At 57.7% G+C, this 13076-nt stretch overlaps 1 protein-coding gene across 1 annotated transcript in view; it reads left to right on the forward strand.

The window, feature by feature from the left end:
- Positions 1 to 13076, forward strand: part of Atp11a (ATPase phospholipid transporting 11A) — a 112596-nt gene that overhangs the window by 52046 nt on the left and 47474 nt on the right. The window contains 7 exon segments of the mRNA XM_071611650.1: positions 664 to 786; positions 4120 to 4209; positions 7386 to 7466; positions 9322 to 9429; positions 10257 to 10385; positions 12358 to 12461; positions 12779 to 12829. Of these exon segments, the coding sequence (XP_071467751.1) occupies positions 664 to 786; positions 4120 to 4209; positions 7386 to 7466; positions 9322 to 9429; positions 10257 to 10385; positions 12358 to 12461; positions 12779 to 12829 (686 nt within the window).

The raw sequence follows: 13076 nt of genomic DNA on the forward strand, positions 1-13076 counted from the left end.
GGGGTGTGTGGCCTGTGTTTTGCTCCTGCCTCTGCCCATCTCTGGTGCAGTGCCTGTGCCCTCGGGGATGGGACTGGCTGGGCCCAGTGTAGGTTGCTGTCTGGAAGTCCCTGCAGGAGAGGAGGAGGGCCCAGCGGTGAGGGCTGCAGACCCCCCTGGTGGCCGAGGTCCCCACTGCTTTCTGGCTGTGGTCGGGCTGGACAGGGCGTGAAGGATGTGTTCAGAGCTCCTTGCTGCCCCTGAGGGTCATGCTCAGCATCTGGCCTCCGTCAGGCCCGTGTCCTCTCTTCCTAGGAAAGCCTCGTCGAGTGACGCTGATGGCTGAGTCAGGGTTTGTGTTCTGATTTTGTTGGAAAGTGTGTTTCTTTCCTGAAACCTTAAGATGTTGCTGTCAGGTTCCCGCATAAACTCAGCCCATGCCTTCTCCACTCACAGCCATGCGGGGAGCACCCCACGGGGAGCACCCCGGGTGCCACCTGGGGGACTGTCCGGGGAGCAGATGCCCTCATTCTGGGGCAGGGAGCAGTGCTGAGGCTGGAGTGGGGCCAGGTCCTCCCTGCAGCCCTCTGGGTCAGTGGGACCCTCTTGGTTCAGACAAATGGGCCCAGGAGGAACTTGCGTGGCAATCCCCAGGTGCTCACGGACCCTCTCTTCTGCCCACAGTGTGCAGGAGAGGAGAACTGGGTGGACAGCAGGACCATCTACGTGGGACACAAGGAGCCGCCTCCGGGAGCAGAGGCCTACATTCCACAGAGATACCCTGACAACAGGATCGTCTCCTCCAAGGTAGCCCTGGCCCTGGCCCGCGTGACCACAGTTGACCAGGGACGTGGCTGCAGGCTTGGTGCTTTCTGAGCTCACGGCTGCCAGCGTGCATGTGGTGTGCCGAGGTGTAGGCCCTGGGGCCCAGAGCCAGACCTGCTTCGTCCACTCCTTGATGCGTCAGCCTGCGCAGACTGCTCGGTGCCCACGTGGCATCCAGGGTGGGCACCCACATTTGTCAACGATGCTTTACGATAGGGAAGGCCAGCTCCTCGGAGCCCTTCCCGTGGGTTTATTCCACCTGCAACAGCAGCGTCAAGGAATCATAGTAGCTGTAATCTCCAAAAACACGACGGGGGTGCATACAATGCTCAAAAGCAAAATCCCAACCAAATGACATCCTCTGTGGTCACAGACTCGATACCAGATGCAGGAGTGAGCTGAGGGGGCTCCGCTGAGGCGCACCGGGCCTCGTTCAGGACTCACGCTCGCCAGCACTCACTGAGCACGGTTTCTACGCTGACATGTGCTTCCCCGGCCCCCAGGAGGCCCGAAATTTGAACCCCTCATGAGCATGTTTCCTAAGACCAGTGTCTCCGCAGTACGCGTGCCAAGCAGAGCTTGGTGGCACTTGTGGGGACCCTGTGCAGACCTGTGAGCCGCACACCATCAGTGCCACGTCCTGTGTGGAATGTGTCGTAGGCCCTGGCCACCCAGCTCCCCTGGCCTGGCTTCTCCCCCAGGCACAGAGCTCGGCCACCAGCATGTCCCATTCAGGGCAAAAAGCTCTGTGCAGGCCGCTGGGGCGCTGCCAGCACCGGCTCCTCGCTGACCCGCACCCTGGGATTTGGGAGAGCTGAGCTGTGCTGTCCACCTGCCTAGCAGTGGCCCCCACCCCTGCCCCTTGGCGCTCTAGGTGTCCCAGGGCTAGCCTACTCTGCTGTGTTTTCCTTCTTAAATGTTCCTGTGCCCACCGCCCTCTGGCCCAGAGGCCCTACGCCCTGCCCCCTCCCTGCCTCGCCAGAGCGGCCAGGCCTGGGTTTAGATTAAGGAAACCACACCCAGGCTGGGCGGGGATTCGGGACCAGGGCCCTTCATGCCCAAAAGCTCTCAGGCAGGAACCAGCAGAATTAAGTCAACACACTTGTCAAGAGTGGTCCACGGCCCATCGGGAAGAGCCTGAGAAGCTTCCGTCTCAGCTGGGTGCGCTCGCCAGCGGCTGCCCACCAAGTCATCCTCACCTTCACAAGAGGCGGTGGGCACCCTGATCTCAGGGCCACGAAGGTGGTGACGGGAAGTTTCAAGGGAAATCTGCATGCACACAGCCACCTGTGTGACCAGGTCCAGGAGGGAAGGGAAGGAGCAGAGGGCGTGCCCTGGGGTGCTGGGCGGCATCGGTTCCCTGGAACCTAGGGGGACTCTTGAGCAGCACTTGAGCAGTCATCATTGCCTCCTCTTGGGTAACAGCTCGGGGTGTGGAAGGTGCTGTTCACTTTGTGGCACACAAGTGTCTGGATTTGGAGAGTGTGGGTGGCGACGTCTCTGTATCTTCTTGGGAGAACATTTTGTTTCGACATAAAAGCAAACTTCTGGCTAGGACTTTTCAAGTGCCCCACACAGCACTTGGCAGGTTCACTGTTGGTAGATGGGGCTGGGGAAGCACTGCCCCGTGGTGCGTCCGGGTTCTGTTCCTTTGGGGAACGCATTGGCAGAAGAGGAAAGAACAAACAGCTGCCGTCATGGCCCCGCCTGTCCTGCCTCAGCACCCCCGGGGAGACCGGCACTCGGGAGGGTGATGGCCGCCTCAAGCCCCAGTCCACCTCAGGCCACAAGACCCCGGCATTCCCTGCTTGGCCCTCAGGAGGCTGCAGAGTTAAAGTGCTGCGTCTGCACTGCCACCCCTGGCCTTGAGGAACGCTGAGCCACTTTGCATTATTGGAAAGCAGGGGCACCTCTGCCCATTGGTACCTCTGCCCGTTGGTAGACACAGGGATGTTTCAGTGACTTGTATTTGCATAAGTGACTTCCACGTCTGTCCTATCGTTTAAGCTCTAAAATGACTATTCCCAGGCCGTGGACCACTCTCAACAAGTGTGTTGACTTAATTCTGCTGGTGCCTGCAGAATAGAATAGGCCATGTTACTTCTTACTCCCAAAGTACTCATGAAGACACTCAGGCTTGGCAGCAGAGCCCGAGGCCCTCTGCTGCGCCTGCCCTCCAGTGCTTCACGGTGATCCTGCAGCTCCCACAGCCACGCTGCAGCCACGGGGGCTTTCTGCCCTTTACGTCCCTATTCCCAATCACAGATGAAAGACGCCTCCATTCCGCGTGAGTCGGTCACCCTCCTGGTGGACCAGGGTTCAGGCCTCAGAGCCTTCTGGGGACAGCCATGTGGGCACTGGGGCTGGCTCCATTTCAGGTCAAGAGCAGCTGAGACTTCAGGCCAGTTCTGGGTGTTTCGCGTCCATCCTGGCTGGTGCGGGGCAGAGTTCCTTAGTTGGTCTCCTTGCCGCGTGACTGCAGGAGAAGCAGGTGGCGCACTGTCAGCCGCACTGCCGTCCAGTCCCACGGCCAGAGCCGGCTTGCCAGGTGCAGCCGGAGGCAGGCCGAGTTCCCGCTCCAGAGGCCACGCTGCGCTCTCAGCTGAGGGTGGGAGCAGAGCGCCTGAAGACCCTGTGAGCGAGGATGTGCAGGCCTTTCAGTTGCCTGGTCTGACTCCGCTTGCAGTCGGGGGAGATGCGAGTTTGCAAGTTCCCAAGCCCAGTGCTTGCTGTAGGTCAGCTGCATCTGAGGTATTGCTCTCAGCACAAGAGCTGAGTGAACGGTCAGAGCAAACCAGAGGCAGGAACCATCTGCTGGTCCCCTACGCCTGCCAAGAAGGGACGGGCCCTCACCTGCCCTCATGGACGTGGCCCCCTGCCATGTGCACCTGCCACCACCAGCCTGGGTCACACAGCTGGGTCAGCGTGCAGGAGGCAGCAAGGGAAGGGAGGCTGTGGGAGAGTGGCCTACGCAGCATCCGAGAGAGTCTTCATGTAGAACCGCTCTCCATCGGGTCTGCAGTTCAGTCTGCAGGATGTGCTCTCCAAACCTGCCCCACGTTGCTGCCTGATTCCGCGTTCCCTGGAATCAGGCAGCAACGCGGGGCAGGTTTGGAGAGCACATCCTGTTTTAGCAGCTTCTTGGGTCAACAAGTTAATAAATGGTGAACAACTCTATCAGATTTTGAATTATGAGTTTTGTGTCCAAACTGAATGTTTTGCACTTTGAAATCTGGGCTCCTTATCGTGTGGTGGGAATGACACTGCACAAGGCACAACCATCCCGACGCTTAGTGTTGCTTTTCTTTTACGCAGTACACGTTTTGGAACTTCATACCCAAGAACTTATTTGAACAATTCAGAAGAATAGCCAACTTTTACTTTCTCATCATATTTCTGGTACAGGTAAGGCCCATCTTGTTTTCTGTCTCATCAAATGTAAATTAGATAGATGATGTTTTATTCATGAGTAATCGACGTGTGGCTTCTAATAAAGAGCAAGGACAGGGTGCCCCGTGACCATGGCTCGCTCACTTGGTTCTCTGAGACCCTTCTCAGCTAAAACACTTGGGATCACTATGTGTCCAAGCTGACTGTCCTACACCTTTCTCCTGGAACCCAGGGGGGACCCAGCCCAGCCACGTTGCCCCGCTCATTCTCTTTCTGCGTGTGTGGTACTTCAGAGAAAATCCAAAGAAGTCACACACCTGACATCAGCAACTCTGGAGACTGATGTAGGAGGATGGCAAGTTTGAGGCCAGCCTCAGCAACTTAGCAAGACTCTGTCTCAAATAAAAAATAAAAAGAGCTGGGGATGTAGCTCACACCCCTGGGTTTAATCCCCAGAACCAAAATAAAAGAAACAGGAAGAGACTAAGAGACGAGACAGAGAGACAGCATGGCTGGGGCATGAACTGGGGAGCAGACGTCTGTCAAGAACACCGTCCAGCTTTTCTGTCATACAGAATACCAGCCAGTGGTTTTCAATTTCCCTCACATTGAATTACCCAAGTAATGCAATGGAAGCGTGACCCCAGAGGCAGTGTTTCAGATGAGCATGCACCAGATTTGGGTCTCTGCCACTTACCACACATGGCTTCCTTCAGCACACCCCTTCACAAAATGACTGTAATCTGTGAAAGCCAGCAGAACAGGCCACGTGCCTCTTGCCCAATGCTCCTCTGTCAGAGGGTAAAGTGAGCTCCACAAAGTGCTTTAAGTAGGTAGAAGCCAATGAGGGGGTTGGCAAGTAAAGGTGACGGTGCGGGTGTGGGTATAGGTGGTGGAGCTGGATGTGGAGTGGTAGGGATGGTGGTTCTGGTGATGGAGGTGGAGATGATGGGGGTAGTTGGGAGATGGTGGTGGTGATGCTGATGCTGATGGGGGAGATATAGAGGTAGAAATGGTCTAGGTGTTCGGGGGTGGTGGTGGTAGAGATGGTTCAGGGAGACTAGTGGAGATGCTGGTGGGGGTGGTGTGGAGATGGTGGTGGAGGTGGAGGTGGTAGTGGTGGGGATGTTGGTTCTGATGGTGGAGGTGGAAATGGTGGTTCTGATGGAGGGGTTAGTGGTGAAGATGGTGGCTCTAGTGGTAGAAGTAGTAGTGGAGATTCTGGTGAGGGTGGTGTGGAGGTGGAGGTGGTGGTGGTGGTGGTGAAGGAGATGGTGGCTCTAGTGGTGGAGGTGGTAATGGAGATTCTGGTGGGGGCGGTGTGGAGGTGGTGGTGGTGGAGGAGGAGATGGTGGTTCTAGTGGTGGAGGTGGTAGTAGAGATGCTGGTGGGGGTGGTGTGGAGGTGGTGGTGGTGGTGGTGGAGAAGATAGTGGTTCTAGTGGTAGAGGTGGTAGTGGAGGTGCTGGTGAGGGTGGTGTAGAGGTGGAGATGGTGGTGGTGGTGGAGGTGGAGATGGTGGTTCTAGTGGTGGTGGTGGTGGTATTGGTGGAGGAGGTGGAGGAGATAGTGGTTCTAATGGTGGAGGTGGTAGCAGAGATGCTGGTGGTGGTGGTGGTGGTGGAGGTGGAGGAGATGGTGGTTTTAGTGGTGGAGGTGGTAGTAGAGATGCTGGTGGGGGTGGTGTGGAGGTGGGGGTGGGGTGGAGGAGATAGTGGTTCTAATGGTGGAGGTGGTAGTAGAGATGCTAGTGGCGGTAGTGAGGGGGTGGAGATGGTGGTGGTGGTGGAAGAGATAGTGATTCTAGTGGTGGAGGTGGTAATGGAGATGCTGGTGGTGATGGTGTAGAGGTGGGGGTAGAGGTGGAGGTGGAGGTGGTTCTGATGGTGGAGGAGGTGGTGGTGGAGGTGGTTCTGATGGTGGGGTAGATGTGGAGGTGGTGGTGGAGGTAGATGTGGAGGTGGTGATGGAGGTGAGTGGTGGTGGTGGTAGAGATGGAAGTGGAGGTGGTGGTGGAGGTAGAGGTTGATGGAGGTGGTGGTGGAGGTGTTGGTGGAGGTGGAAGTGGTGGTAGAAGTAGAGGTGGTGATGGAGGTGGAGATAGTGGTGGTGGAGGTGGAGGTGGTGATGGAGGTGGCTCTGATGGTGGAGGTAGTAGTGGAGATGGTTCTCATGGTGGTGGTGGAGGTAGAGGTGGTGGTGGAGGTGAAGGTGGTTTTGATGGTGATGGTGGAGGTGGTTTTGATGGTGGAGGTGGAGGTGGTGGTGGAGGAGGTAGAGGTGGTGGTGGAGGTGGAGGTAGAGGTGGTGGTGGAGGTGGAGGTGGAGGTGGTGGTGGAGGTGGAGGTGAAGGTGGTTTTGATGGTGATGGTGGAGGTGGTTTTGATGGTGGAGGTGGAGGTGGAGGTGGTAGTGGAGGTGGTGGTGGAGGAGGTGGAGGTGGTGGTGGAGGTGGAGGTAGAGGTGGTGGTGGAGGTGGAGGTAGAGGTGGTGGTGGAGGTGGTGGTGGAGGAGGTGGAGGTGGAGGTGGAAGTGGAGGTGGAGGTGGTGGTGGAGGTGGAGGTAGAGGTGGAGGTGGAGGTGGTGGTGGAGGAGGTAGAGGTGGTGGTGGAGGTGGAGGTAGAGGTGGTGGTGGAGGTGGAGGTGGAGGTGGAGGTGGAAGTGGAGGTGGAGGTGGTGGTGGAGGTGGAGGTGGTGGTGGGGATGGTAGAGATAGTAGTTCCGGTGGTGGAAGCAGTAGTGGAGATACTTGTAGGGGTGGTGTGGAGGTGGCGTGGAGGTGGAGGAGGTGGTGGTGGAGGAGGTGGAGGTGGAGGTGGAAGTGGAGGTGGAGGTGGTGGTGGAGGTGGTGGTGGAGGAGGTGGAGGTGGTGGTGGAGGAGGTGGAGGTGGTGGTGGAGGTGGAGGTAGAGGTGGTGGTGGAGGTGGAGGTGGAGGTGGAGGTGGAAGTGGAGGTGGAGGTGGTGGTGGAGGTGGAGGTGGTGGTGGGGATGGTAGAGATAGTAGTTCCGGTGGTGGAAGCAGTAGTGGAGATACTTGTAGGGGTGGTGTGGAGGTGGCGTGGAGGTGGAGGAGGTGGTGGAGGTGGAGGTGGAGGTGGAGGTGGTGGTGGGGTTGGTGTGGAGCGGGGTCATCAGCTGTCTGTGATTGCTGCAGCTGTTTGAGAATGATTCCCTGGCTGTTTTCATTGCAGCTGATCATCGATACACCCACCAGTCCCGTGACAAGTGGACTCCCGCTGTTCTTTGTCATCACTGTCACCGCCATCAAACAGGTGAGAGTGCCACAGACGGGAAGGGAGGCTGCCTCTGGCTTTGTCGTGAATGCCACCTTAAACTCGAAGCAAGGCAGCCTCGCTTGTTGCAGCTGGCGTGTGGAAGAGTTCACTTCCGTAGCTTTTCAGGTTGACGCTTGAGGCAGAATGAGAGCTTTGGTTGCGTTTTTGGTGCCCCCATCTGAGATGATTGGTCTCCGTGCTCTGAGCCAACCAGAGAGGTCCCTGGCTCAGCTGTGTGACATAGCTGCTGCATGTCCTGTGCAGGTGGTGGGTGTGGATCACGGAGTGCTGACCCCTGAGGTGCGGCGTGTCCTTCCGTCCTGATGGGTGAAGCCCAGGACTGACACTGGGAACGTAGGTTTCACTGAGCATTTTCCCCAGCTTAGTGGTACATCCTCAGCACTCTTTACTCCAAGAAAACTTTTGTCACCCCAAAAAGAAGCCTGTTCCCATCAGCTATCATCCTGCGGTTCCTCTTCTCCCAGCCCCTGGCAAAGACCAACTCACTACGCCCTGCAGAATCGCACAGCGTGTGGTCCCTATCCACCTGGGGTGCTGGTGCTTCATCACAAGCGATGCTAGTTCAAAAAAACAATGCTTTTTAATATGAACAGTGCACCAGCTAGTTCACCCACCATCTGAGGCCAGGTGGGTGGGGCTTCCGCCTTGGGCTGTGGCGAATGCTGCTTAGAACACGTGTGTGCATCTTGGGTGGATATAGGTCTCTTTTCCCATTTGTTTGTTTTAACTGACACTTAATAATTGTATATCTTACACATTGATGGGTGCACAAGGCTTCGCTCCTTGGGGCATACGCCTCGGAATTGCTCTGTGGTCTGAGTGGTGGCGAGGAGTCCCTGAGTGCTCCCACGCCATGCGTCACACACCGGCAGGCAGGTTTTGCTAGCTCCATGATCTGCCAGTGCTGGGTGCCAGCTCCTGACCACAGCCGTCCTCACATTTGTGACGTGGCAGCTTGACTGGTGTGTCCCTAGCAGCCAGTGATGCTTCTCACATGCTCATTGGCCATTTCTGCATCATTTTTAGAGAAATACCTGCACACCCTTTGCTGACTTTTACATGGGCTTCCTTTTGTATGGGTGAGCTGTAAGAATTCTCCATTCACTGCAGACACAAGTTCTTTATCTGCTGCAAACGGATGAACCCTGTGGATTTGATTCAGTGTTTTTGGGGTCAGTTTTTCATGTGAGACATCTGGATAATTTACAAATGGCAATTTCTAATTAAATTCTTGATGCTCAAATTTGTGCTGACAAAGCTGTGCTTTTTCAGTGTGAGTCTTTTTTTAAAGCCTAAAGCATGTTACCAGGGACATGCAGTGAGCCCAGCCATTAGAGGAAAGGGCCCTGGAGGCGCCATGTACGGATTCACTCTAGATTGGAGCAGTGTGGGGTGGAGCTGCACTCAGGACAGGTGAGGGCTGCACGTTCTCCTCCTTGGTGTCCAGGCCTCGATGTGAGGATGTCTGGATTTGCTTTTTAATATAAACTGTGAGGAGCCCTTGAGAGTTCCCTGGTGTTACTTTGAGTTATATTTCTCCCCCACGGCAGTCTGGAAGTTCATTTAGAGAGCAGACCCTCCGGGAGAGCAGGCAGCAGGGTCGGGAGTGCTGGCCAGCACCTGCCGCCCCAGCGAGCCTTTGCAGGGTTTGGTGTGTCACACACAGGCTGATCACTTGCTCATCTGTTAGGAGCTGGTCCCCAGGGTGTGTCGTGGGTGTGGGCAGTGGGTAGCTGTAAGACATTCATTACAGTCGCTGGACCTTGGAGACCCCACCCCCGGGCTTAGGGGAGGCGTGACTGACACCTGCTCTCCTCTGCCTGGCTTCCAGGGCTACGAGGACTGGCTCCGTCACAAGGCCGACAATGCTATGAACCAGTGTCCCGTGCACTTCATCCAGCACGGCAAGCTCGTCCGCAAGCAGAGCCGGAAGCTGAGAGTAAGTGACAGCCGACACGTGCCCCTGTCTAGACCATGCCTGCCTGGTCCAGATCATGTGTACCTGGTCTAAATCATATGCCTGTTTCTAATCACATGTGCCTTGTTTTCAGAGTGACCGCTGAAATATGTGCATGGCCTAGACCACCTGTGCCTGGTCTAGATCACGTGTGTGTGTGTGCCTGGTTCGCATCACGTGGGCCTAGTCTAAATCACATGTGCCTGCTGTAAATCAATAGGATAGCAGTCTACAAGAGCGTTTTGAATAACTTCTCAGTGGACTGGCAGAGACAGACATCCTGCCGTGTTTAGAGGTGTTTTGAATTATTTAAGCAGATCCCTTTAGAGCCTTATGTTCTGAAGCACCTGTTCCTAGCCTTGTGGCTGGCCCCCAGCATTGGCCTATCCTGACCGTGAGCTTAGACTCCAGCCCTAGCGTCCCCACCCTCCATGAACCCCTGGCCCTGCCCTGGCCTGCTGCACCCTCCCATCCTCTCCTGAGGCTCTGCCATCTGTCCTGCCCTGGGGCAGCACAAGGCACAGGGAGTGTGACAGGCCCTGGGTCGGTGTGTACCTCAGGACATGACCACAGCCCCTCTCCCCACCTTGAGGCGGATGCAGGCTCCAGAAGGCTTGCTGTCAGGCATTTAGGAAGCCCATGAGAACATGGCGCCTGCCTCGGGGCGTGCATGCTCCTCTGCAGGTGCTCCTGACTCTGAAGGACCACTCTGATCTGTGACCGTGTCTGTGATACCTGGCTGCAGGAGAAGGATCCAGGCCATCGCAGAGGCTGAGCGCTGGCCAACCGCCCCTCTCTCTGCCCTGCAGGTTGGGGACATCGTCATGGTCAAGGAGGATGAGACCTTTCCCTGTGACTTGATCTTCCTCTCCAGCAACCGTGGAGATGGGACCTGCCACGTCACCACTGCCAGCTTGGATGGGGAGTCAAGCCATAAAGTAACGTCCCCATGTCAAGATGCACTCTGGGCCTGGTGTCCAGACTCAGCTATGGCTACAGATGCTGACCTGCCATGGCAGTTGGTGTCCTTGGGGCATGGGGCCACCAGGGCCCCTTCCTTCTGGGGCACCGGGGCCGGCCCCCCATGTCTGTGCCCCGAGCTATCTCAGGTGACAGGTAACTCGCATGCTGGCCTGGGCGGTCCAGCCGGTGGGCTGAGTCCAGGGCTCCAGGAGGTCTGTCCATGTTAAGGTTCCACTCCGCTGGTCAGAGTTGGTGTCCTTCCTCGCCAAGAGCTGAGTGGAGGCTCCGCAGCTTGAGGTCTTGCCCGAGTGCTACGTGAGTGAGCCTCGCTAACACGGGAAGAATCCTCTGAAACCCTAACTAGCCTGTGGGCTCAGCATGGCTGCTGTGCTGGGGCTGTGCTACAGGAAGTTCACCGTCAGAGAAAATAGGGCACCCTTCCCAGAAGTTTCCAAAGAGCCGTGAACAGGAGCTTGCCCCCTGGCTTGTGAGTGCTGGCTCCAGCCTGGTGCTGGACCACTCCTGGGTGAGAGCAGTTAGAAACTTTGCGTGGAAGCCTTGTCTTTACGGGATCACGGATGCACACGCCAGCCTTCCGTGGTCATCTGCCGTGTCTTAGTGTGAAGCCCGTGGACTCTTTTCAGTTTTGTGTTCATGTTTTCTCTGTGGTGCATCCTAGGAGGATTAGCCTTCTCCATAGTGACAGTCCATGGGGCAGTGGCTTCTCTGGACAGTGCTGGGCTCGGGTGTGAGCCTGGGAGGACCAGGTCAGAAACCCTGGGACCCGTGAGCCCTCCCACCCCCTGGCAGAGGCCTGCTATCTGGACCTGCCCCTGGGCCCAGGCATCTGGCTCTCCTGGGGGAAAGCACAGTGGCCTGTCCCTCCCCAGGACTGAAGGTCAGAGTCGCTGCTGGCGGACTCTGCCTTTGCACTCTGCATGTTAATTGTTCCCTGAAGTCACGCCCCTGCATTTGGTTTGGCTCCGGGGCAGGAGTTATGGGAACCCTGTCTTTGAGGGCAGAGCGTGGGGTGGGAGGCCCAGCTGATGTCCGGGGAGCTGTGCTACGTGGGCCTTGCAGGGGCTTTTCCCGTGTGTGAGCCGGGAACAGACCTCCTCTCAGGGTCTGTGGGGACATGACTAGGGAAGCAAGTGCCCCGGGAGGTGGGGACAGCTCACTGTGTGTCTGCCCAGTGCCTGATCCTTAGAAAGGCGAGGAAGAGGAGACACTGGGCACTGCCTCCCCTCCGGACTCCTGGACATAGTCCTTCCTTCATTCCAGGGGCGAGCTGCAGCCCCTGGCCCTCCTGTCCCTGCCACAGGTGCTAGGGCAGCAGGTGCCAGCTCCTGGCTCTGACGGCAGCATGGCCATCACCAGGCTCCCCTCAGGAACACAGCCCTGGGGCTGCTCTGTGGGAAGCCAGGGGCCAGCCTGTAGCAGTGGCCTGGCAGCTTCCTGTGGCTCCGATGTGTGCGTGGGCTTGAGTGGCCCTCTGGTCCAGGCAACCCACGGTCACTCAGAAGCCGTGCTGGCCCAGTGATGACAGGCGAGGGCAGCGGTGGCAGAGTGGGGAGGTAAACCAAGTGCAGCCAGAGGCCGGCCCTGGGAAGCACAGGCCACTGGCCTGGTTAGTGGCTACTACTGGGACAGATGAGTCCAACAGTCCAATTTTGGAGAATCCCAGCCGGCTTCTTTGCCGTGCTAGTGTTTAGGTGAGAGTTGGAGAGTTGGCGTTTCCTGGCCTCGAGCCGGGGGGCAGACGGTGCTGCCGGGTCTTTCCAGGCTGTGAGCAGACACAGGCTTCCCCTCCCACGTCTCCCGGTGTCACGCTGGCCCTGCGTTGGGCTTGTGTGTGTGCACTGAAAACACCAGCGGGGGCTGCTCCCGGGTGGGCGGCCAGCGTGGCGCCAGGCTGGGTGGTGAGCTAGTGCCCCTGTCACTTTGCAGACACACTACGCGGTCCAGGACACCAAGGGCTTCCACACGGAGGAGGACGTCGATCGCCTGCATGCCACCATCGAGTGTGAGCAGCCGCAGCCCGACCTGTATAAGTAAGGCCCTGGAGGCGCACGGCGGGCGCGCCTCGGGGAGCACTGACTGGCAGGCGGGGCTGGACTGTCCACAGGCGCGCGAGGCCACTTCTGTTACTTTTTATGCAAACGCTGGAAGAGGCCCGTGGGTTAAGTGTTGAGGAAAAGCGAAGTCTGTTTATTTTGAGGAGGTAACTTGTAAGTGGAGTTAAGGAAGGCCACCCGATCCTGGCGGGGAGAACAGACTGAGAGGCCAGGGCCAGGGCGGGCCAGCGGCCAGTGGCCAGTGCACCCCAGGAGGGCCGAGGGCAGCACCGTGACTGGCTTCTCTGTTCCAGGTTCGTGGGCCGCATCAATGTGTACAGCGATCTGAACGACCCTGTGGTGAGGTGAGTGGCCGTGGCCATGGCCCCCCTGCTGCTCTGGGAGCGCTCCTTCCTCATGGGGGAGGGCTCCTTCCTCATGGGGGAGGGCTGGCCACCCGCAGCCTTCATGGTGGGGTCCCCTGAGGAATGCCCGGTTCTGCTCCTGGCTGCTTCCCAGGTGTGCGTCTGTGCAGGTCAACTGAGGTGGCCCCGGAGCGCTCTGAGCAGGTCTGCCCTGAGGGTGGCCGCCTGGAGGGTCACTGCCTGGGCT

This window comes from Marmota flaviventris, chromosome 4 (genome assembly GCF_047511675.1).
Source record: "Marmota flaviventris isolate mMarFla1 chromosome 4, mMarFla1.hap1, whole genome shotgun sequence".
Taxonomy (NCBI): Eukaryota; Metazoa; Chordata; class Mammalia; order Rodentia; family Sciuridae; genus Marmota; species Marmota flaviventris.